The 27,551-nt window shown below is 42.7% G+C and overlaps 1 protein-coding gene across 2 annotated transcripts in view; it reads right to left on the bottom strand.

The window, feature by feature from the left end:
• The window catches only part of LOC128697881 (FERM domain-containing protein 4A), a 313,848-nt gene that overhangs the window by 191,837 nt on the left and 94,460 nt on the right, over nt 1-27,551 (bottom strand). The window contains exon 2 of one of the 2 annotated variants that reach the window (XM_070090150.1): nt 23,062-24,429. The exons of the other annotated variant lie outside the window; for it this stretch is intronic. Within the exon in view, the coding sequence (XP_069946251.1) occupies nt 23,062-23,088 (27 nt within the window). The 5' untranslated portion in view covers nt 23,089-24,429. The remainder of the gene's footprint in view (nt 1-23,061; nt 24,430-27,551) is intronic. 2 annotated transcript variants of the gene reach the window in all.

Here is a 27,551-nt window from a genome sequence, read left to right as displayed (position 1 = left end):
CTTGTACTGGTGTGATCCTTGAACTTGTACTGGTGTGATCCTTGAACTTGTACTGGTGTGATCCTTGAACTTGTACTTGTGTGATCCTTGAACTTGTACTAGTGTGATCCTTGAACTTGTACTGGTGTGATCCTTGAACTTGTACTGGTGTGATCCTTGAACTTGTACTGGTGTGATCCTTGAACTTGTACTGGTGTGATCCTTGAACTTGTACTGGTGTGATCCTTGAACTTGTAGTGTGATCCTTGAACTTGTACTGGTGGGATCCTTGAACTTGTACTGGTGTGATCCTTGAACTTGTACTGGTGTGATCCTTGAACTTGTACTAGTGTGATCCTTGAACTTGTACTGGTGTGATCCTTGAACTTGTACTGGTGTGATCCTTGAACTTGTACTGGTGTGATCCTTGAACTTGTACTGGTGTATCTTGAACTTGTACTGGTGTGATCCTTGAACTTGTACTGGTGTGATCCTTGAACTTGTACTGGTGTGATCCTTGAACTTGTACTGGTGTGATCCTTGAACTTGTACTGGTGTGATCCTTGAACTTGTACTGTTGTGATCCATGAACTTGTACTGGTGTGATCCTTGAACTTGTACTGGTGTGATCCTTGAACTTGTACTGGTGTGATCCTTGAACTTGTACTGGTGTGATCCTTGAACTTGTACTGGTGTGATCCTTGAACTTGTACTGGTGTGATCCTTGAACTTGTACTGGTGTGATCCTTGAACTTGTACTGGTGTGATCCTTGAACTTGTACTGGTGTGATTGTACTGGTGTGATCCTTGAACTTGTACTGGTGTGATCCTTGAACTTGTACTGGTGTGATCCTTGAACTTGTACTGGTGTGATCCTTGAACTTGTACTGGTGTGATCCTTGAACTTATACTGGTGTGATCCTTGAACTTGTACTAGTGTGATCCTTGAACTTGTACTGGTGTGATTCTTGAACTTGTACTGGTGTGATCCTTGAACTTGTACTGGTGTGATCCTTGAACTTGTACTGGTGTGATCCTTGAACTTATACTGGTGTGATCCTTGAACTTGTACTAGTGTGATCCTTGAACTTGTACTGGTGTGATCCTTGAACTTGTACTGGTGTGATCCTTGAACTTGTACTGGTGTGATCCTTGAACTTGTACTGGTGTGATCCTTGAACTTGTACTGGTGTGATCCTTGAACTTGTACTGGTGTGATCCTTGAACTTGTACAGGTGTGATCCTTGAACTTGTACTGGTGTGATCCTTGAACTTGTACTGGTGTGATCCTTGAACTTGTACTGGTGTGATCCTTGAACTTGTACTGGTGTGATCCTTGAACTTGTACTAGTGTGATCCTTGAACTTGTACTGGTGTGATCCTTGAACTTGTACTGGTGTGATCCTTGAACTTGTACTGGTGTGATCCTTGAACTTGTACTGGTGTGATCCTTGAACTTGTACTGGTGTGATCCTTGAACTTGTACTGGTGTGATCCTTGAACTTGTACTGGTGTGATCCTTGAACTTGTACTGGTGTGATCCTTGAACTTGTACTGGTGTGATCCTTGAACTTGTACTAGTGTGATCCTTGAACTTGTACTGGTGTGATCCTTGAACTTGTACTGGTGTGATCCTTGAACTTGTACTGGTGTGATCCTTGAACTTGTACTGGTGTGATCCTTGAACTTGTACTGGTGTGATCCTTGAACTTGTACTGGTGTGATCCTTGAACTTGTACTGGTGTGATCCTTGAACTTGTACTGGTGTGATCCTTGAACTTGTACTGGTGTGATCCTTGAACTTGTACTGGTGTGATCCTTGAACTTGTACTGGTGTGATCCTTGAACTTGTACTGGTGTGATCCTTGAACTTGTACTGGTGTGATCCTTGAACTTGTACTGGTGTGATCCTTGAACTTGTACTAGTGTGATCCTTGAACTTGCACTGGTGTGATCCTTGAACTTGTACTGGTGTGATCCTTGAACTTGTACTGGTGTGATCCTTGAACTTGTACTGGTGTGATCCTTGAACTTGTACTGGTGTGATCCTTGAACTTGTACTGGTGTGATCCTTGAACTTGTACTGGTGTGATCCTTGAACTTGTACTGGTGTGATCCTTGAACTTGTACTGGTGTGATCCTTGAACTTGTACTGGTGTGATCCTTGAACTTGTACTGGTGTGATCCTTGAACTTGTACTGGTGTGATCCTTGAACTTGTACTGGTGTGATCCTTGAACTTGTACTGGTGTGATCCTTGAACTTGTACTGGTGTGATCCTTGAACTTGTACTAGTGTGATCCTTGAACTTGTACTGGTGTGATCCTTGAACTTGTACTGGTGTGATCCTTGAACTTGTACTGGTGTGATCCTTGAACTTGTACTGGTGTGATCCTTGAACTTGTACTGGTGTGATCCTTGAACTTGTACTGGTGTGATCCTTGAACTTGTACTGGTGTGATCCTTGAACTTGTACTGGTGTGATCCTTGAACTTGTACTGGTGTGATCCTTGAACTTGTACTGGTGTGATCCTTGAACTTGTACTGGTGTGATCCTTGAACTTGTACTGGTGTGATCCTTGAACTTGTACTGGTGTGATCCTTGAACTTGTACTAGTGTGATCCTTGAACTTGTACTGGTGTGATCCTTGAACTTGTACTGGTGTGATCCTTGAACTTGTACTGGTGTGATCCTTGAACTTGTACTAGTGTGATCCTTGAACTTGTACTGGTGTGATCCTTGAACTTGTACTGGTGTGATCCTTGAACTTGTACTGGTGTGATCCTTGAACTTGTACTGGTGTGATCCTTGAACTTGTACTGGTGTGATCCTTGAACTTGTACTAGTGTGATCCTTGAACTTGTACTGGTGTGATCCTTGAACTTGTACTGGTGTGATCCTTGAACTTGTACTGGTGTGATCCTTGAACTTGTACTGGTGTGATCCTTGAACTTGTACTGGTGTGATCCTTGAACTTGTACTAGTGTGATCCTTGAACTTGTACTGGTGTGATCCTTGAACTTGTACTGGTGTGATCCTTGAACTTGTACTGGTGTGATCCTTGAACTTGTACTGGTGTGATCCTTGAACTTGTACTGGTGTGATCCTTGAACTTGTACTGGTGTGATCCTTGAACTTGTACTGGTGTGATCCTTGAACTTGTACTTGTGTGATCCTTGAACTTGTACTGGTGTGATTCTTGAACTTGTACTGGTGTGATCCTTGAACTTGTACTGGTGTGATCCTTGAACTTGTACTGGTGTGATCCTTGAACTTGTACTGGTGTGATCCTTGAACTTGTACTGGTGTGATCCTTGAACTTGTACTGGTGTGATCCTTGAACTTGTACTGGTGTGATCCTTGAACTTGTACTGGTGTGATCCTTGAACTTGTACTGGATCCTTGAACTTGTACTGGTGTGATCCTTGAACTTGTACTGGTGTGATCCTTGAACTTGTACTTGAACTTGTACTGGTGTGATCCTTGAACTTGTACTGTGTGATCCTTGAACTTGTACTGGTGTGATCCTTGAACTTGTACTGTACTTGAACTTGTGGTGTGATCCTTGAACTTGTACTGATGTGATCCTTGAACTTGTACTGATGTGATCCTTGAACTTGTACTAGTGTGATCCTTGAACTTGTACAAGTGTGATCCTTGAACTTGTACTGGTGTGATCCTTGAACTTGTACTGGTGTGATCCTTGTACTTGTACTGATGTGATCCTTGAACTTGTACTGATGTGATCCTTGAACTTGTACTGATGTGATCCTTGAACTTGTACTGATGTGATCCTTGAACTTGTACTGGTGTGATCCTTGAACTTGTACTAGTGTGATCCTTGAACTTGTACTAGTGTGATCCTTGAACTTGTACTGGTGTGATCCTTGAACTTGTACTGGTGTGATCCTTGAACTTGTACTGGTGTGATCCTTGAACTTGTACTGGTGTGATCCTTGAACTTGTACTGGTGTGATCCTTGAACTTGTACTGGTGTGATCCTTGAACTTGTACTAGTGTGATCCTTGAACTTGTACTGGTGTGATCCTTGAACTTGTACTGGTGTGATCCTTGAACTTGTACTGGTGTGATCCTTGAACTTGTACTGGTGTGATCCTTGAACTTGTACTGGTGTGATCCTTGAACTTGTACTGGTGTGATCCTTGAACTTGTACTGGTGTGATCCTTGAACTTGTACTGGTGTGATCCTTGAACTTGTACTGGTGTGATCCTTGAACTTGTACTGGTGTGATCCTTGAACTTGTACTAGTGTGATCCTTGAACTTGTACTGGTGTGATCCTTGAACTTGTACTAGTGTGATCCTTGAACTTGTACTGGTGTGATCCTTGAACTTGTACTGGTGTGATCCTTGAACTTGTACTGGTGTGATCCTTGAACTTGTACTAGTGTGATCCTTGAACTTGTACTGGTGTGATCCTTGAACTTGTACTAGTGTGATCCTTGAACTTGTACTAGTGTGATCCTTGAACTTGTACTAGTGTGATCCTTGAACTTGTACTAGTGTGATCCTTGAACTTGTACTGGTGTGATCCTTGAACTTGTACTAGTGTGATCCTTGAACTTGTACTGGTGTGATCCTTGAACTTGTACTAGTGTGATCCTTGAACTTGTACTGGTGTGATCCTTGAACTTGTACTAGTGTGATCCTTGAACTTGTACTGGTGTGATCCTTGAACTTGTACTAGTGTGATCCTTGAACTTGTACTGGTGTGATCCTTGAACTTGTACTGGTGTGATCCTTGAACTTGTACTAGTGTGATCCTTGAACTTGTACTGGTGTGATCCTTGAACTTGTACTAGTGTGATCCTTGAACTTGTACTGGTGTGATCCTTGAACTTGTACTAGTGTGATCCTTGAACTTGTACTGGTGTGATCCTTGAACTTGTACTAGTGTGATCCTTGAACTTGTACTAGTGTGATCCTTGAACTTGTACTGGTGTGATCCTTGAACTTGTACTGGTGTGATCCTTGAACTTGTACTGGTGTGATCCTTGAACTTGTACTAGTGTGATCCTTGAACTTGTACTAGTGTGATCCTTGAACTTGTACTAGTGTGATCCTTGAACTTGTACTGGTGTGATCCTTGAACTTGTACTAGTGTGATCCTTGAACTTGTACTAGTGTGATCCTTGAACTTGTACTGGTGTGATCCTTGAACTTGTACTAGTGTGATCCTTGAACTTGTACTGGTGTGATCCTTGAACTTGTACTGGTGTGATCCTTGAACTTGTACTAGTGTGATCCTTGAACTTGTACTAGTGTGATCCTTGAACTTGTACTGGTGTGATCCTTGAACTTGTACTAGTGTGATCCTTGAACTTGTACTGGTGTGATCCTTGAACTTGTACTAGTGTGATCCTTGAACTTGTACTAGTGTGATCCTTGAACTTGTACTGGTGTGGTCCTTGAACTTGTACTAGTGTGATCCTTGAACTTGTACTAGTGTGATCCTTGAACTTGTACTAGTGTGATCCTTGAACTTGTACTGGTGTGATCCTTGAACTTGTACTGGTGTGATCCTTGAACTTGTACTGGTGTGATCCTTGAACTTGTACTAGTGTGATCCTTGAACTTGTACTGGTGTGATCCTTGAACTTGTACTGGTGTGATCCTTGAACTTGTACTGGTGTGATCCTTGAACTTGTACTAGTGTGATCCTTGAACTTGTACTGGTGTGATCCTTGAACTTGTACTGGTGTGATCCTTGAACTTGTACTGGTGTGATCCTTGAACTTGTACTGGTGTGATCCTTGAACTTGTACTGGTGTGATCCTTGAACTTGTACTGGTGTGATCCTTGAACTTGTACTGGTGTGATCCTTGAACTTGTACTAGTGTGATCCTTGAACTTGTACTGGTGTGATCCTTGAACTTGTACTGGTGTGATCCTTGAACTTGTACTGGTGTGATCCTTGAACTTGTACTGGTGTGATCCTTGAACTTGTACTGGTGTGATCCTTGAACTTGTACTGGTGTGATCCTTGAACTTGTACTGGTGTGATCCTTGAACTTGTACTAGTGTGATCCTTGAACTTGTACTGGTGTGATCCTTGAACTTGTACTAGTGTGATCCTTGAACTTGTACTGGTGTGATCCTTGAACTTGTACTGGTGTGATCCTTGAACTTGTACTGGTGTGATCCTTGAACTTGTACTGGTGTGATCCTTGAACTTTTACTGGTGTGATCCTTGAACTTGTACTGGTGTGATCCTTGAACTTGTACTGGTGTGATCCTTGAATTTGTACTAGTGTGATCCTTGAACTTGTACTGGTGTGATCCTTGAACTTGTACTGGTGTGATCCTTGAACTTGTACTGGTGTGATCCTTGAACTTGTACTGGTGTGATCCTTGAACTTGTACTGGTGTGATCCTTGAACTTGTACTGGTGTGATCCTTGAACTTGTACTGGTGTGATCCTTGAACTTGTACTGGTGTGATCCTTGACACTTGTAGCATTTTACTAAAATATAATTAATAACCCTACACAGGGTACAACTCTTGACACTACTGTCACTATATATATATATCTCTATGCTAAAACAATAAATTATAAATAACATTTTTATAATAATAAATTACAATCAACTGCCTCTCACGACACGAAGTCAGTCACACGACACTGTTCAGTGTACACTACAACCAGGCCATCTTCAGTGTCCCACGACACCCTTTTCATCTCAGTGTTCCACTACGGTCCTATGCATATCTCAGTGTTCCACTCCATCGTACGTCCCTCAGTGTCACACTACGGTCCTGGCCCAGTTCAGTGTAACACTCCAACCTTTTCTTCATGTAATGTCCCACTAAACAGCATCTGACGACTCCGGCCCACAGTTGATCAACGTAGACGGTGAGTCCACAGACATCACCGGTAGTCCAGTAAATCCTCTCCAAAGGCGGTTGACACACCGCTAGCCGAACACCATGCTGCAAGCTCACTGAATGCGGCCGTCAAGTAACTGAGGCCAACAGACTCAGTGAGCTGCGGTGAGCGGTTCTTCTAACGCCAGTAGATAGGTACGATTCGGTGGTCAGGTACCTACTGCATAGACGTGTACCCTGAGGAGTTCAGGTACTTAATGTTGAAGCCAGTAGACGTGTACCCTTCGGTGGTCAGGTACCTACTGCTTAGGTGTGTACAGCGAGGCGCTCAGGTACATAATATTTCTAAAGCCAGTAGACGTGTACCCTTCGGTGGTCAGGTACCTACTGCTTAGGTGTGTACAGCGAGGCGCTCTGGTACATACTGTTACTAAAGCCAGTAGACGTGTACCCTTCGGTGGTCAGGTACCTACTGCTTAGGTGTGTACAGCGAGGCGCTCTGGTACATACTGTTACTAAAGCCAGTAGACGTGTACCCTTCGGTGGTCAGGTACCTACTGCTTAGGTGTGTACAGCGAGGCGCTCTGGTACATACTGTTACTAAAGCCAGTAGACGTGTACCCTTCGGTGGTCAGGTACCTACTGCTTAGGTGTGTACAGCGAGGCGCTCTGGTACATACTGTTACTAAAGCCAGTAGACGTGTACCCTTCGGTGGTCAGGTACCTACTGCTTAGGTGTGTACAGCGAGGCGCTCTGGTACATACTGTTACTAAAGCCAGTAGACGTGTACCCTTCGGTGGTCAGGTACCTACTGCTTAGGTGTGTACCGTGAGGCACTCAGGCTCTTACTGCTCTAAGGCCGGCTCAGCAGCCCCCACATTGGGTTTGATGACGCACCCAGTGGTACTGCCGGCCGGCAGGTTAACTATTTAACCGCTAGTTTGGCAGGGGCCGCAACACCCCCACCACAAAAGGACCGACACACAAAGATCAATGTAATATGTATCCCGAACCGTCATCCCGGATATGATCGTCCAGAAATCATTCTAGATAATCATTATCATCCCGGACAGGCCCCCATATATTACAAAAAAAGTAATTTTTTAAATGAAGATGTTATTAAGATTTACTCCTTTTGTAATAAAGAGTTCGGGATACATAAATACACACATTAATATAAATTAATCTTTAATATATAAAAATCAACTATCTTTGGTCTAGAGGTATTTGAACTATGATATAATAATAATATGTACATGTTACTATAATAAATTATAATCAGCATTTTACTAAAATATAATTAATAACCCTACACAGGGTACAACTCTTGACACTACTGTCACTATATATATATATCTCTATGCTAAAACAATAAATTATAAATAACATTTTTATAATAATAAATTACAATCAACTGCCTCTCACGACACGAAGTCAGTCACACGACACTGTTCAGTGTACACTACAACCAGGCCATCTTCAGTGTCCCACGACACCCTTTTCATCTCAGTGTTCCACTACGGTCCTGTGCATATCTCAGTGTTCCACTCCATCGTACGTCCCTCAGTGTCACACTACGGTCCTGGCCCAGTTCAGTGTAACACTCCAACCTTTTCTTCATGTAATGTCCCACTAAACAGCATCTGACGACTCCGGCCCACAGTTGATCAACGTAGACGGTGAGTCCACAGACATCACCGGTAGTCCAGTAAATCCTCTCCAAAGGCGGTTGACACACCGCTAGCCGAACACCATGCTGCAAGCTCACTGAATGCGGCCGTCAAGTAACTGAGGCCAACAGACTCAGTGAGCTGCGGTGAGCGGTTCTTCTAACGCCAGTAGATAGGTACGATTCGGTGGTCAGGTACCTACTGCATAGACGTGTACCCTGAGGAGTTCAGGTACTTAATGTTGAAGCCAGTAGACGTGTACCCTTCGGTGGTCAGGTACCTACTGCTTAGGTGTGTACAGCGAGGCGCTCAGGTACATAATATTTCTAAAGCCAGTAGACGTGTACCCTTCGGTGGTCAGGTACCTACTGCTTAGGTGTGTACAGCGAGGCGCTCTGGTACATACTGTTACTAAAGCCAGTAGACGTGTACCCTTCGGTGGTCAGGTACCTACTGCTTAGGTGTGTACAGCGAGGCGCTCTGGTACATACTGTTACTAAAGCCAGTAGACGTGTACCCTTCGGTGGTCAGGTACCTACTGCTTAGGTGTGTACAGCGAGGCGCTCTGGTACATACTGTTACTAAAGCCAGTAGACGTGTACCCTTCGGTGGTCAGGTACCTACTGCTTAGGTGTGTACAGCGAGGCGCTCTGGTACATACTGTTACTAAAGCCAGTAGACGTGTACCCTTCGGTGGTCAGGTACCTACTGCTTAGGTGTGTACCGTGAGGCACTCAGGCTCTTACTGCTCTAAGGCCGGCTCAGCAGCCCCCACATTGGGTTTGATGACGCACCCAGTGGTACTCCCGGCCGGCAGGTTAACTATTTAACCGCTAGTTTGGCAGGGGCCGCAACATGGTGTGATCCTTGAACTTGTACTGGTGTGATCCTTGAACTTGTACTAGTGTGATCCTTGAACTTGTACTGGTGTGATCCTTGAACTTGTACTGGTGTGATCCTTGAACTTGTACTGGTGTGATCCTTGAACTTGTAGTAGTGTGATCCTTGAACTTGTACTGGTGTGATCCTTGAACTTGTACTGGTGTGATCCTTGAACTTGTACTGGTGTGATCCTTGAACTTGTACTAGTGTCATCCTTGAACTTGTACTGGTGTGATCCTTGAACTTGTACTGGTGTGATCCTTGAACTTGTACTGGTGTGATCCTTGAACTTGTAGTAGTGTGATCCTTGAACTTGTACTGGTGTGATCCTTGAACTTGTATTGGTGTGATCCTTGAACTTGTACTGGTGTGATCCTTGAACTTGTACTGGTGTGATCCTTGAACTTGTACTGGTGTGATCCTTGAACTTGTACTGGTGTGATCCTTGAACTTGTACTGGTGTGATCCTTGAACTTGTACTGGTGTGATCCTTGAACTTGTACTAGTGTGATCCTTGAACTTGTACTGGTGTGATCCTTGAACTTGTACTGGTGTGATCCTTGAACTTGTACTGGTGTGATCCTTGAACTTGTACTAGTGTGATCCTTGAACTTGTACTGGTGTGATCCTTGAACTTGTACTAGTGTGATCCTTGAACTTGTACTGGTGTGATCCTTGAACTTGTACTGGTGTGATCCTTGAACTTGTACTGGTGTGAACCTTGAACTTGTACTGGTGTGATCCTTGAACTTGTACTAGTGTGATCCTTGAACTTGTACTGGTGTGATCCTTGAACTTGTACTGGTGTGATCCTTGAACTTGTACTGGTGTGATCCTTGAACTTGTACTAGTGTGATCCTTGAACTTGTACTGGTGTGATCCTTGAACTTGTACTGGTGTGATCCTTGAACTTGTACTGGTACTTGTACTGGTGTGATCCTTGAACTTGTACTGGTGTGATCCTTGAACTTGTACTGGTGTGATCCTTGAACTTGTACTGGTGTGATCCTTGAACTTGTACTGGTGTGATCCTTGAACTTGTACTGGTGTGATCCTTGAACTTGTACTGGTGTGATCCTTGAACTTGTACTGGTGTGATCCTTGAACTTGTACTGGTGTGATCCTTGAACTTATACTGGTGTGATCCTTGAACTTGTACTAGTGTGATCCTTGAACTTGTACTGGTGTGATTCTTGAACTTGTACTGGTGTGATCCTTGAACTTGTACTGGTGTGATCCTTGAACTTGTACTAGTGTGATCCTTGAACTTGTACTGGTGTGATCCTTGAACTTGTACTGGTGTGATCCTTGAACTTGTACTGGTGTGATCCTTGAACTTGTACTGGTGTAATCCTTGAACTTGTACTGGTGTGATCCTTGAACTAGTACAAGTGTGATCCTTGAACTTGTACTGGTATGATCCTTGAACTTGTACTAGTGTGATCCTTGAACTTGTACTGGTGTGATCCTTGAACTTATACTGGTGTGATCCTTGAGCTTGTACTAGTGTGATCCTTGAACTTGTACTGGTGTGATCCTTGAACTTGTAGTAGTGTGATCCTTGAACTTGTACTGGTGTGATCCTTGAACTTGTACTGGTGTGATCCTTGAACTTGTACTGGTGTGATCCTTGAACTTGCACTGGTGTGATCCTTGAACTTGTACTGGTGTGATCCTTGAACTTGTACTGGTGTGATCCTTGAACTTTTACTGGTGTGATCCTTGAACTTGTACTGGTGTGATCCTTGAACTTGTACTGGTGTGATCCTTGAATTTTTACTAGTGTGATCCTTGAACTTGTACTGGTGTGATCCTTGAACTTGTACTGGTGTGATCCTTGAACTTGTACTGGTGTGATCCTTGAATTTGTACTAGTGTGATCCTTGAACTTGTACTGGTGTGATCCTTGAACTTGTACTAGTGTGATCCTTGAACTTGTACTGGTGTGATCCTTGAACTTGTACTGGTGTGATCCTTGAACTTGTACTGGTGTGATCCTTGAACTTGTACTAGTGTGATCCTTGAACTTGTACTGGTGTGATCCTTGAACTTGTACTGGTGTGATCCTTGAACTTGTACTGGTGTGATCCTTGAACTTGTAGTAGTGTGATCCTTGAACTTGTACTGGTGTGATCCTTGAACTTGTACTGGTGTGATCCTTGAACTTGTACTGGTGTGATCCTTGAACTTGTACTAGTGTCATCCTTGAACTTGTACTGGTGTGATCCTTGAACTTGTACTGGTGTGATCCTTGAACTTGTACTGGTGTGATCCTTGAACTTGTAGTAGTGTGATCCTTGAACTTGTACTGGTGTGATCCTTGAACTTGTATTGGTGTGATCCTTGAACTTGTACTGGTGTGATCCTTGAACTTGTACTGGTGTGATCCTTGAACTTGTACTGGTGTGATCCTTGAACTTGTACTGGTGTGATCCTTGAACTTGTACTGGTGTGATCCTTGAACTTGTACTGGTGTGATCCTTGAACTTGTACTAGTGTGATCCTTGAACATGTACTGGTGTGATCCTTGAACTTGTACTGGTGTGATCCTTGAACTTGTACTGGTGTGATCCTTGAACTTGTACTAGTGTGATCCTTGAACTTGTACTGGTGTGATCCTTGAACTTGTACTAGTGTGATCCTTGAACTTGTACTGGTGTGATCCTTGAACTTGTACTGGTGTGATCCTTGAACTTGTACTGGTGTGATCCTTGAACTTGTACTGGTGTGATCCTTGAACTTGTACTAGTGTGATCCTTGAACTTGTACTGGTGTGATCCTTGAACTTGTACTGGTGTGATCCTTGAACTTGTACTGGTGTGATCCTTGAACTTGTACTAGTGTGATCCTTGAACTTGTACTGGTGTGATCCTTGAACTTGTACTGGTGTGATCCTTGAACTTGTACTGGTGTTATCCTTGTACTTGTACTGGTGTGATCCTTGAACTTGTACTGGTGTGATCCTTGAACTTGTACTGGTGTGATCCTTGAACTTGTACTGGTGTGATCCTTGAACTTGTACTGGTGTGATCCTTGAACTTGTACTTGTGTGATCCTTGAACTTGTACTGGTGTGATCCTTGAACTTGTACTGGTGTGATCCTTGAACTTATACTGGTGTGATCCTTGAACTTGTACTAGTGTGATCCTTGAACTTGTACTGGTGTGATTCTTGAACTTGTACTGGTGTGATCCTTGAACTTGTACTGGTGTGATCCTTGAACTTGTACTAGTGTGATCCTTGAACTTGTACTGGTGTGATCCTTGAACTTGTACTGGTGTGATCCTTGAACTTGTACTGGTGTGATCCTTGAACTTGTACTGGTGTAATCCTTGAACTTGTACTGGTGTGATCCTTGAACTAGTACAAGTGTGATCCTTGAACTTGTACTGGTATGATCCTTGAACTTGTACTATCCTTGAACTTTTTCTGGTGTGATCCTTGAACTTGTACTGGTGTGATCCTTGAACTTGGACTGGTGTGATCCTTGAACTTGTACTGGTGTGATCCTTGAACTTGTACTGGTGTGATCCTTGAACTTGTACTGGTGTGATCCTTGAACTTGTACTGGTGTGATCCTTGAACTTGTACTGGTGTGATCCTTGAACTTGTACTGGTGTGATCCTTGAACTTGTACTGGTGTGATCCTTGAACTTGTACTGGTGTGATCCTTGAACTTGTACTGGTGTGATCCTTGAACTTGTACTGGTGTGATCCTTGAACTTGTACTGGTGTGATCCTTGAACTTGTACTGGTGTGATCCTTGAACTTGTACTGGTGTGATCCTTGAACTTGTACTGGTGTGATCCTTGAACTTGTACTGGTGTGATCCTTGAACTTGTACTGGTGTGATCCTTGAACTTGTACTGGTGTGATCCTTGAACTTGTACTGGTGTGATCCTTGAACTTGTACTGGTGTGATCCTTGAACTTGTACTAGTGTGATCCTTGAACTTGTACTGGTGTGATCCTTGAACTTGTACTGGTGTGATCCTTGAACTTGTACTGGTGTGATCCTTGAACTTGTACTGGTGTGATCCTTGAACTTGTACTGGTGTGATCCTTGAACTTGTACTGGTGTGATCCTTGAACTTGTACTGGTGTGATCCTTGAACTTGTACTGGTGTGATCCTTGAACTTGTACTGGTGTGATCCTTGAACTTGTACTGGTGTGATCCTTGAACTTGTACTGGTGTGATCCTTGAACTTGTACTGGTGTGATCCTTGAACTTGTACTGGTGTGATCCTTGAACTTGTACTGGTGTGATCCTTGAACTTGTACTGGTGTGATCCTTGAACTTGTACTGGTGTGATCCTTGATCCTTGAACTTATACTGGTGTGATCCTTGAACTTGTACTAGTGTGATCCTTGAACTTGTACTGGTGTAATTCTTGAACTTGTACTGGTGTGATCCTTGAACTTGTACTAGTGTGATCCTTGAACTTGTACTGGTGTGATCCTTGAACTTGTACTGGTGTGATCCTTGAACTTGTACTGGTGTGATCCTTGAACTTGTACTAGTGTGATCCTTGAACTTGTACTGGTGTGATCCTTGAACTTGTACTGGTGTGATCCTTGAACTTGTACTGGTGTGATCCTTGAACTTGTACTGGTGTGATCCTTGAACTTGTACTAGTGTGATCCTTGAACTTGTACTTGTGTGATCCTTGAACTTGTACTGGTGTGATCCTTGAACTTGTACTGGTGTGATCCTTGAACTTGTACTGGTGTGATCCTTGAACTTGTACTGGTGTGATCCTTGAACTTGTACTGGTGTGATCCTTGAACTTGTACTGGTGTGATCCTTGAACTTGTACTAGTGATCCTTGAACTAGTACTAGTGTGATCCTTGAACTTGTACTGGTGTGATTTGTACTAGTGTGATCCTTGAACTTGTACTGGTGTGATCCTTGAACTTGTACTGGTGTGATCCTTGAACTTGTACTAGTGTGATCCTTGAACTTGTACTAGTGTGATCCTTGAACTTGTACTGGTGTGATCCTTGAACATGAACTGGTGAGATCCTTGAACTTGTAGTGGTGTGATCCCTTGAACTTGTACTAGTGTGATCCTTGAACTTGTACTGGTGTGATCCTTGAACTTGTACTGGATCCTTGAACTTGTGTGATCCTTGAACTTGTACTTGTGTGATCCTTGAACTTGTACTGGTGTGATCCTTGAACTTGTACTGGTGTGATCCTTGAACTTGTACTGGTGTGATCCTTGAACTTGTACTGGTGTGATCCTTGAACTTGTACTGGTGTGATCCTTGAACTTGTACTGGTGTGATCCTTGAACTTGTACTGGTGTGATCCTTGAACTTGTACTAGTGTGATCCTTGAACTTGTACTAGTGTGATCCTTGAACTTGCACTGGTGTGATCCTTGAACTTGTACTAGTGTGATCCTTGAACTTGTACTGGTGTGATCCTTGAACTTGTACTGGTGTGATCCTTGAACTTGTACTGGTGTGATCCTTGAACTTGTACTGGTGTGATCCTTGAACTTGTACTGGTGTGATCCTTGAACTTGTACTGGTGTGATCCTTGAACTTGTACTGGTGTGATCCTTGAACTTGTACTGTGTGATCCTTGAACTTGTACTGTGTGATCCTTGAACTTGTACTGGTGTGATCCTTGAACTTGTACTGGTGTGATCCTTGAACTTGTACTGGTGTGACCCTTGAACTTGTACTGGTGTGATCCTTGAACTTGTACTGGTGTGATCCTTGAACTTGTACTGGTGTGATCCTTGAACTTGTACTGGTGTGATCCTTGAACTTGTACTGGTGTGATCCTTGAACTTGTACTGGTGTGATCCTTGAACTTGTACTGGTGTGATCCTTGAACTTGTACTGGTGTGATCCTTGAACTTGTACTGGTGTGATCCTTGAACTTGTACTAGTGTGATCCTTGAACTTGTACTGGTGTGATCCTTGAACTTGTACTGGTGTGATCCTTGAACTTGTACTAGTGTGATCCTTGAACTTGTACTGGTGTGATCCTTGAACTTGTACTGGTGTGATCCTTGAACTTGTACTGGTGTGATCCTTGAACTTGTACTGGTGTGATCCTTGAACTTGTACTGGTGTGATCCTTGAACTTGTACTAGTGTGATCCTTGAACTTGTACTGGTGTGATCCTTGAACTTGTACTAGTGTGATCCTTGAACTAGTACTAGTGTGATCCTTGAACTTGTACTGGTGTGATCCTTGAACTTGTACTGGTGTGATCCTTGAACTTGTACTAGTGTGATCCTTGAACTTGTACTGGTGTGATCCTTGAACTTGTACTAGTGTGATCCTTGAACTTGTACTAGTGTGATCCTTGAACTTGTACTAGTGTGATCCTTGAACTTGTACTAGTGTGATCCTTGAACTTGTACTGGTGTGATCCTTGAACTTGTACTGGTGTGATCCTTGAACTTGTACTGGTGTGATCCTTGAACTTGTACTAGTGTGATCCTTGAACTTGTACTGGTGTGATCCTTGAACTTGTACTGGTGTGATCCTTGAACTTGTACTGGTGTGATCCTTGAACTTGTACTGGTGTGATCCTTGAACTTGTACTAGTGTGATCCTTGAACTTGTACTGGTGTGATCCTTGAACTTGTACTGGTGTGATCCTTGAACTTGTACTGGTGTGATCCTTGAACTTGTACTAGTGTGATCCTTGAACTTGTACTGGTGTGATCCTTGAACTTGTACTAGTGTGATCCTTGAACTTGTACTGGTGTGATCCTTGAACTTGTACTGGTGTGATCCTTGAACTTGTACTAGTGTGATCCTTGAACTTGTACTGGTGTGATCCTTGAACTTGTACTGGTGTGATCCTTGAACTTGTACTAGTGTGATCCTTGAACTTGTACTAGTGTGATCCTTGAACTTGTACTGGTGTGATCCTTGAACTTGTACTGGTGTGATCCTTGAACTTGTACTAGTGTGATCCTTGAACTTGTACTGGTGTGATCCTTGAACTTGTACTAGTGTGATCCTTGAACTTGTACTAGTGTGATCCTTGAACTTGTACTAGTGTGATCCTTGAACTTGTACTAGTGTGATCCTTGAACTTGTACTGGTGTGATCCTTGAACTTGTACTGGTGTGATCCTTGAACTTGTACTAGTGTGATCCTTGAACTTGTACTGGTGTGATCCTTGAACTTGTACTAGTGTGATCCTTGAACTTGTACTAGTGTGATCCTTGAACTTGTACTGGTGTGGTCCTTGAACTTGTACTAGTGTGATCCTTGAACTTGTACTGGTGTGATTCTTGAACTTGTACTGGTGTGATCCTTGAACTTGTACTGGTGTGATCCTTGAACTTGTACCTTGAACTTGTACTAGTGTGATCCTTGAACTTGCACTAGTGTGATCGTTGAACTTGTACTGGTGTGATCCTTGAACTTGTACTGGTGTGATCCTTGAACTTGTACTAGTGTGATCCTTGAACTTGTACTGGTGTGATCCTTGAACTTGTACTAGTGTGATCCTTGAACTTGTACTGGTGTGATCCTTGAACTTGTACTAGTGTGATCCTTGAACTTGTACTGGTGTGATCCTTGAACTTGTACTAGTGTGATCCTTGAACTTGTACTGGTGTGATCCTTGAACTTGTACTGGTGTGATCCTTGAACTTGTACTGGTGTGATCCTTGAACTTGTACTAGTGTGATCCTTGAACTTGTACTGGTGTAATCCTTGAACTTGTACTAGTGTGATCCTTGAACTAGTACTAGTGTGATCCTTGAACTTGTACTGGTGTGATCCTTGAACTTGTACTGGTGTGATCCTTGAACTTGTACTAGTGTGATCCTTGAACTTGTACTGGTGTGATCCTTGAACTTGTACTAGTGTGATCCTTGAACTAGTACTAGTGTGATCCTTGAACTTGTACTGGTGTGATCCTTGAACTTGTACTGGTGTGATCCTTGAACTTGTACTAGTGTGATCCTTGAACTTGTACTGGTGTGATCCTTGAACTTGTACTAGTGTGATCCTTGAACTTGTACTAGTGTGATCCTTGAACTTGTACTAGTGTGATCCTTGAACTTGTACTAGTGTGATCCTTGAACTTGTACTGGTGTGATCCTTGAACTTGTACTGGTGTGATCCTTGAACTTGTACTAGTGTGATCCTTGAACTTGTACTGGTGTGATCCTTGAACTTGTACTAGTGTGATCCTTGAACTTGTACTGGTGTGATCCTTGAACTTGTACTAGTGTGATCCTTGAACTTGTACTGGTGTGATCCTTGAACTTGTACTAGTGTGATCCTTGAACTTGTACTGGTGTGATCCTTGAACTTGTACTTGTGTGATCCTTGAACTTGTACTAGTGTGATCCTTGAACTTGTACTAGTGTGATCCTTGAACTTGTACTAGTGTGATCCTTGAACTTGTACTGGTGTGATCCTTGAACTTGTACTAGTGTGATCCTTGAACTTGTACTAGTGTGATCCTTGAACTTGTACTGGTGTGATCCTTGAACTTGTACTAGTGTGATCCTTGAACTTGTACTAGTGTGATCCTTGAACTTGTACTGGTGTGATCCTTGAACTTGTACTAGTGTGATCCTTGAACTTGTACTAGTGTGATCCTTGAACTTGCACTGGTGTGATCCTTGAACTTGTACTAGTGTGATCCTTGAACTTGTACTAGTGTGATCCTTGAACTTGTACTGGTGTGATCCTTGAACTTGTACTGGTGTGATCCTTGAACTTGTACTAGTGTGATCCTTGAACTTGTACTGGTGTGATCCTTGAACTTGTACTGGTGTGATCCTTGAACTTGTACTAGTGTGATCCTTGAACTTGTACTGGTGTGATCCTTGAACTTGTACTGGTGTGATCCTTGAACTTGTACTAGTGTGATCCTTGAACTTGTACTAGTGTGATCCTTGAACTTGTACTGGTGTGATCCTTGAACTTGTACTAGTGTGATCCTTGAACTTGTACTAGTGTGATCCTTGAACTTGTACTAGTGTGATCCTTGAACTTGTACTGGTGTGATCCTTGAACTTGTACTGGTGTGATCCTTGAACTTGTACTAGTGTGATCCTTGAACTTGTACTGGTGTGATCCTTGAACTTGTACTAGTGTGATCCTTGAACTTGTACTGGTGATCCTTGAACTTGTACTGGTGTGATCCTTGAACTTGTACTGGTGTCCTTGAACTTGTACTAGTGTGATCCTTGAACTTGTACTAGTGTGATCCTTGAACTTGTACTGGTGTGATCCTTGAACTTGTACTATCCTTGAACTTGTACTGGTGTGATCCTTGAACTTGTACTGGTGTGATCCTTGAACTTGTACTAGTGTGATCCTTGAACTTGTACTGGTGTGATCCTTGAACTTGTACTGGTGTGATCCTTGAACTTGTACTAGTGTGATCCTTGAACTTGTACTGGTGTGATCCTTGAACTTGTACTAGTGTGATCCTTGAACTTGTACTGGTGTGATCCTTGAACTTACATGTTCTGACACCGTCAAGTCCTCTTCTCTGTATGCTGCTTTACTTTATACGCAGTTCTGGTTTTGGTCTCTTTATTTTTTCCATAACAGAATAACTAAAACTGTCCTCGTTAAGATATTACTTTCTGTGGGCCGCTGGAAGGCCTGACTTATGTTACCTTGAAGGTGGAAATCAATCCTATCAGTTCTAGAATGTCTGTGTGTTGTCAGAAGTGTTGCAAATATCAGTTCTAGAATGTCTGTGTGTTGTCAGAAGTGTTGCAAATATCAGTTCTAGAATGTCTGTGTGTTGTCAGCAGTGTTGCTAATATCAGTTCTAGAATGTCTGTGTGTTGTCAGCAGTGTTGCTAATATCAGTTCTAGAATGTCTGTGTGTTGTCAGAAGTCTTGCAAATATCAGTTCCAGAATGTCTGTGTGTTGTCAGAAGTGTTGCTAATATCAGTTCTAGAATATCTGTGTGTTGTCAGAAGTGTTGCTAATATCAGTTCTAGAATGTCTGTGTGTTGTCAGAAGTGTTGCTAATATCAGTTCTAGAATGTCTGTGTGTTGTCAGAAGTGTTGCAAATATCAGTTCTAGAATGTCTGTGTGTTGTCAGCAGTGTTGCAAATACGATTAAGAGAGGTAATCAGTGGTTGATAGCAGTGTAATATCCTGTATTGAATGATAAGGTTCAATTACCACGAAATGACAGATTCAACTACGACGAGATGAGCCACGAGATGAGTCCCAGATCAGAGGATGGTATGTCTGGCAATCAAAGAGTGGGGGAATACTCTTAGACCTATTATTATTATTATTACTACTACTACTACTACTACTACTACTATTTTACAATAAGTGCAAAATCTATGTAGGTCATTCAGCGCTAGGTATATTACTGGAAGCAGGTACAAGCACACAAACAAACAACAAAAAAAAATAAAAAATTCTTTTCCAGCTTCCATTCGCTTCACTTGATTCCTCCAATAACTTGTCACTTTCTGTCTCCATTCTCCTTCCCTTCCATCTTCCTGTCATTCCTATCATCTACACCCCGTCAGCTACACACTGCCGCTGATGCTTGCGCCTGCAGGAATAATAAGGAATAATCTAGGTTATGGAGCAGCGTGGGAGCTTCAAATAATTTGGAGGGAGATTATCGGCCATTAGTGGAACGTGCCCAAGTTGCTGCAGCATCCAGGCTGCTGGCGGCCACCACCACCACCATCACCACCACCACTACACGCACCTTGAGAACACAGGATGAAGTTCAGAGCAGAGGAGGGAATGGAGAGACGAGGAGAGATGTTTTGGAGGGGGTGCAGAAAAGTTAGTGCAGAACAGTGGAGGGAGTGGAGAGGAAAGGAGAGGTGCAGAGTAGGGGAAGGAAGTAGAGCAGAGGATAGGGTGCAGGTGAGAGGAGGAACTATGTAGCAACACCAAGAGAAAAGATCCATGGATCAATATGGAACACAAAAAGCCTACAGAGGATAATAAGGATACAAAATTTGGGTAGATATGAAAAGCTGACAGATAATTTGAACACGATACATCATCCACTTACTCCATGGCCATATACGAAGTAATAAACCACCATAAGCACGGAGAGCACTCCAGCAGGACGACACTGAGGTATGCCACTAACTCAGTAGAAAATTCAGAATGTTCTTCAAAGACGGACCTACCTCAAAACACTGGAGTGAGCATAAACAAGAACTAGCAATCATCTACATAACATGAGAGTGAGGAGAGACCAGCAGGAATTAGGGAGCATTAGTACGAGGATAGACCAGCACTAATAAAGGAACTGGACATAAAAACAATGGGAGGATCAGCGTATGTCAATAGACACTGAGAGAATGCGTAGAACACCTGTGTGACCCTATTGTAAAGGTCTCGACCCAATCTTTTCACTTAGGCAGTTAAAAAATCTGACCAATGCTGTCCCTAGATATATAAAAAAGAACATAATATAAAAATGAGCAATCAAGAGGCACTGAATTATAGGCTAGCGTCCCTGACCAGAGCTTTTTGAGAAGATTGACTTGGTGCAACTAGAGAGATGATTTGTCAGAGAAAGCCAACACGGATATAAAGGTAGGAAATTATGTCTGACAAACTTAATGGAGTTCTAAGACAGAGTGACACATAAGGAGAGATGGGTGTACTGCATTTTCCTGGAGCACAAGAAAGCATTTGACTTAATTATCCACCAGAGACAAGTCTACAAAAGTACAAGAACAGAAGGTAATAAAAGGTAGAGTGTTCCACTGGATTAGGGAGTGCTTGAAAAACACAAGACCGATAGTAACAGTAAGGGACAAGACATTTTAATTGGCGAGAGTAATGAGTGGAGTCCCACAAAGACCAGTACTTTAACCGATGGTCTTCATAATTTAATGTAAATTACCTACCACAAAGTAGGAAGTCCTGTGTATCTGTGTTTTTCACAATGCACAACTGAAGAGAAGGATAAGAACTGCAGAGGAAAGTGACAGCCTCCAGCGACCCAGACAGGCTGATTGATCCAGCAACTGGCTGCCTGGGAGTTCAGTCTAAACAAATGTATAGTTATGTGGACTGCAGAAGAAAATAGAATAGTGAAGACTAAGTATATACTATCTATGAGGTGAGAAGCTACAGTCATCAGTGTGTGTGTACTCACCTAACTGTGGTTGCATGTGTCGGTTCATAGCTCCTGGTCCCGCCTCTTCACTTGTAGCCACTAGATCCACTCTCTCCCTGCTTCATGAGCTTTATCATACCTATTCTAAAAGCTATGTATGGATCCTGCCTCCACTACCTCAGTTTCCAGACTATTCCACTTTCTGACAACTCTATGATTGAAGAAATACTTCCTAACATCCCTCTGACTCATCTGAGTTTTCAACTTCCAATTATGACCCCTTGTTGATGTGTCTCATCTCTGGAACATCCTGTCTCTGTCCACCTTATAGAATCCTCTCGGTATTTTATATGTTATCATGCCCCCCCCCGTGTCCCTCCTGTCCTCCAGTGTCGTCAGATCGAGTTCCCTTCACCTCTCTTCGCAGGACATGCCCCTTAGCTCCGGGAGTAGTCTTGTTGCAAACCTTTACACTTTCTCTAATATCCTGACGTGCTTGGCCGGGTGTGAGTTCCAAACTTGAGCTGCATACTCCAATATGGGCCTGACGTACACAGAACGACTCCATACTAAGAAGTCGGAATGCTATTCATAGGTTCGCTAGTCGCCCATATTCTGCAGCAGTTATCTGGTTGATGTGCGCCTCAGGAGATGTGCTCGGTATTATACACACCCTAAGATCCTTTTCCTTGAGTGAGGTTTGTAGTCTTTGACCCCTTAGATTATATTCTGTATGTGGTCTTCTCTGACCTTCCCCGATCTTCATAAATTTACACTTGGTGGGGCTGAACCTCAGGAGCCAGTTGCTGGACCAGGCCTGCAGCCTGTCCAGATCCCTCTGTTATCCTGCCTTATCCTCCTCCGACGGAATTCTCCTTATTAATTTCACATCGTCTGCAAACAGGGACACTTCTGGGTCTATTCCTAGGACTGACCTCTATGGAACCCCGCTCGTCACAGGCGACCACTCTGACACCTCATCACGTACCATGACTCGCTGATGCCTTCCCGTCAGATATTCTCTGATCCATTGCAGGGCTTTCCCTGTTATACCTGCCTGGTCCTCCAGCTTTAACACTAATCTCTTGTGTGGAACTGGGTTAAAAGCCTTCTTACAGTCCAAGAAAACGCCATCTACCCACCCTCTTGCTCTCTCTTTTCTTACTGCTGTCATCTTGTCATAGTGTGTGTGTGTGTGTACTCACCTAGTTGAGGTTGCAGGGGTCGAGTCCAAGCTCCTGGCCCCGCCTCTTCACTGGTCGCTACTAGGTCACTCTCCCTGAACCGTGAGATTTGTCATACCTCTGCTTAAAACTATGTATGGATTCTGCCTCCACTACATCGCTTCCCATGTGTGTGTGTGTATGTGTGTAAGAAGCTGCAGCTTACATATAAACATTGTTGAAAATAGTTAAAACCTCAAAATTATTATATTTAAAAAATGCATCAACCAGATTAGTAATTACACAGCCTACAATATTATGTTATTTACAGCTGTCAGTTTTAGTGAACTCTCTCTCTCTCTCTCTCTCTCTCTCTCTCTCTCTCTCTCTCCCTCCCTCACTCTCATTCTCACTCTCACTCACTCTCTCTCTCTTGATATTGTACTAACCTTTTTGCTCTTGCGACGGAACCTCATTTTCTGTGTGTTGCTGCTGAGAGGCAGCAGCTGGCTCAAGACTGTACGGACATGGTCAGCTGGTACTGTAGACCAAATCTCACTGCAGGCACTCTGCTTCACCACCAGGCCCGGGGCACTCACTGCAGGCACTCTGCCTCACCACCAGGTCCGGGGCACTCACTGCAGGCACTCTGCTTCACCACCAGGCCCGGGGCACTCACTGCAGGCACTCTGCCTCACCACCAGGTCCGGGGCACTCACTGCAGGCACTCTGCTTCACCACCAGGCCCGGGGCACTCACTGCAGGCACTCTGCCTCACCACCAGGTCCGGGGCACTCACTGCAGGCACTCTGCTTCACCACCAGGCCCGGGGCACTCACTGCAGGCACTCTGCCTCACCACCAGGCTCGGGGCACTCACTGCAGGCACTCTGCCTCACCACCAGGCCCGGGGCACTCACTGCAGGCACTCTGCCTTACTACTACGACTGAACAGTGTCTTAAAATATTGTGTGGTGGCACTGGCGTCCAACAGAAGAGAGCCATCGTTGCCTGCGCACCACCACACCCATCCTCCACTAACTTACACCAACCAAAATGATCTCGTTTACGTTTGAATGGTCTTTTTACACATATATTTACAACAACAATATAAACCGTAAATAATATTTGTAAAAATGTTAAATCGTGTAATTTTCTTGTAATAAATGGTTTCACCAGCTGTTATTAAGACATTCACTTCACAGTATGTTACCCTGTGTGTCAGCTGTGCTCACAGCTTGTATGCTGCACTAGCAGCAATTACTATGTTTACAGCTTGTATGCTGTACCAAAAGTGCTCATAGCTTTCATGCTGCACTAGTAGCAGCTGTGCTTATAGCTAGTATGCTGTCCCAGCAGCAGCTGTTCTTAAAGCTGGCATGAGAGTAGCTTCTACGTACTTTTCAATCGTGTTCTGACCACAAGTAGTACACCCCGAGTGACCTAGATCACGGCGTCACTTTGTTATGGCGTCACTCACTTTGCTACGACGTCACTCACTTTGTTATGGCGTTCACTCACTTTGTTATGGCGTTCACTCACTTTGTTATGGTGTCATTCACTTGCTGTGACGTCACTCATTTTGTTATGACGTCATTCACTTGGTTATGACGTCATTCACTTCCTTAAACCGTCATTCCATTATACCGTAATTCACTTCGCTAGAGTTTTGCTCACTTCGTTACAGAAACACATACGTTATTACTCACTTAGTTATATAACAATTTCGTTATATCACAACTCACTTCTCTTCAGCGTTACCTATAACTCGCTTCACTACAGCATCACTGTTATAGTGTACCTTGATTTTATCGTTCTCTGTAGACAATACACATTAATGACAGATGTATACACTGTACCAACACAAGACACTGTACATACACTGTACCAACACAAGACACTGTACATACACTATACCAACACAAGACACTGTACATACACTGTACCAACACAAGACACTGTACATACACTGTACCAACATAAGACACTATATATACACTATACCAACATAAGACACTGTATATACACTGTACCAACATAAGACACTGTATATACACTGTAACAATATAAGACACTGTATATACACTGTAACAATATAAGACACTGTATATACACTGTAACAATATAAGACACTGTATATACACTGTAACAATATAAGACACTGTATATACACTGTACCAACATAAGACACTGTATATACACTGTAACAATATAAGACACTGTATATACACTGTAACAATATAAGACACTGTATATACACTGTACCAACATAAGACACTGTATATACACTGTACCAACATAAGACACTATATATACACTGTACCAACATAAGACACTGTATATACACTGTAACAATATAAGACACTGTATATACACTGTACCAACATAAGACACTGTATATACACTGTAACAATATAAGACACTGTATATACACTGTACCAACATAAGACACTGTATATACACTGTAACAATATAAGACACTGTATATACACTGTACCAACATAAGACACTGTATATACACTGTACCAACATAAGACACTGTATATACACTGTAACAATATAAGACACTGTATATACACTGTACCAACATAAGACACTGTATATACACTGTACCAACATAAGACACTGTATATACACTGTACCAACATAAGACACTATATATACACTGTACCAACATAAGACACTATATATACGCTGTAACAATATAAGACACTATATATACACTGTACCAACATAAGACACTGTATATACACTGTACCAACATAAAACACTATATACACACTGTACCAACATAAGACACTGTATATACACTGTACCAACATAAGACACTATATATACACTGTACCAACATAAGACACTGTATATACACTGTAACAACATAAGACACTGTATATACACTGTACCAACATAAGACACTGTATATACACTGTACCAACATAAGACACTGTATATACACTGTACCAACATAAGACACTGTATATACACTGTACCAACATAAGACACTGTATATACACTGTACCAACATAAGACACTGTATATACACTGTACCAACATAAGACACTGTATATACACTGTACCAACATAAGACACTGTATATACACTGTACCAACATAAGACACTGTATATACACTGTACCAACATAAGACACTGTATATACACTGTACCAACATAAGACACTGTATATACACAAGGCAGTAAAGTGAACAATGAGAGGCAGTATGAATCACCAACCATCACTTGGAATCGTGAATAGAATTCATTCACATCTTTATTTTCATACTCTCTCTCTCTCTCTCTCTCTCTCTCTCTCTCTCTCTCTCTCTTACACACACGCACACACATACAATGTAATCAACTAGTGTGGAGAACAAAGTTTAATAATAATCTAGGAAGTTCTTTCACCTAAGGAGAACAATTACATTACTCTCCTAGTTTTGAAATGAACAATATACTGAATAACAAGAACTTTTCTTGCTCCACTTGAGACTGCATTCTGCGAGCACCAACAGTTTGATGGATCTGGTTAGAGACTGGTCGCGGGACTAAAGGAACACCAGGTAGACAAAAGGTAGGTAAAGTAGCAGATAGCAGAGCACAGACACAAGAGAGTGACGACCTCCTGCTCGCACCACACTAACAATATATATATATATATATATATATATATATATATATATATATATATATATATATATATATATATATATATATATATATATATATATATATATATATATATATATATATATATATATATATATATATATTTGTCTTGGGACATATGACAGGACTTGACTATAATAGTTTTGTTAAGAAGAACAATGGTCACACCTGCCATGTTTAGTGTGACCATGGTCCCACATGGTCACACTACACACGGTCACACTACACACGGTCACACTACATGGTCACACTACACATGGTCACACTACACACGGTCACACTACATGGTCACACTACACACGGTCACACTACACGGTCACACTACATGGCCACACTACACGGTCATACATGATCACACTACACACACTACATGGTCACACTACATAGTTACACTACACACGGTCACACTACACGGTCATACATGGTCACACTACACACACTACATGGTCACACTACACGGTCACACTACATGGTCACACTACACGGTCACACTACATGGTCACACTACACGGTCATACATGGTCACATATGTCACACTACACACACTACATGGTCACACTACACGGTCACACTACATGGCCACACTACACGGTCATACATGATCACACTACACACACTACATGTCACACTACACGGTCACACTACATGGTCACACTACACGGTCACACTACATGGTCACACTACACGGTCATACATGGTCACATATGTCACACTACACACACTACATGGTCACACTACACGGTTACACTACATGATCACACTACACGGTCACACTATATGGTCACACTACATGGTCACACTAGATGGTCACACTACACGGTCACACTAGATGGTCACACTATACGGTCACACTTCATGGTCACATATACTAGGGGTCACACACTACGTGGTCACATACACTAGTGGCCACACACACTACATGGTCACATACACTAGTGGCCACACACACTACACGGTCACACTACATGGTCACATATACTAGTGGTCACACACACTACATGGTCACATAAACTAGTGGTCACATACACTAGTGGTCACACACACTACATGGTTACATACACCAGGGGTCACACACACTACATGGTCACATACACTAGGGGTCAGACACTACGTGACCACATACGCTAGTGGCCACACACACGACATGGTCACATACACTAGAAGTCACACACACTACATGGTCACATACACTAGTGGTCACACACTCTACATGATCACATACACTAGGAGTCACACACATACACAACATGGTCACACTATATAGTCGCACATACACA

This window comes from Cherax quadricarinatus, chromosome 31 (assembly GCF_038502225.1).
Source record: "Cherax quadricarinatus isolate ZL_2023a chromosome 31, ASM3850222v1, whole genome shotgun sequence".
NCBI classification, from domain to species: Eukaryota; Metazoa; Arthropoda; class Malacostraca; order Decapoda; family Parastacidae; genus Cherax; species Cherax quadricarinatus.
This window is presented reverse-complemented; position numbering and strand designations above follow the sequence as displayed.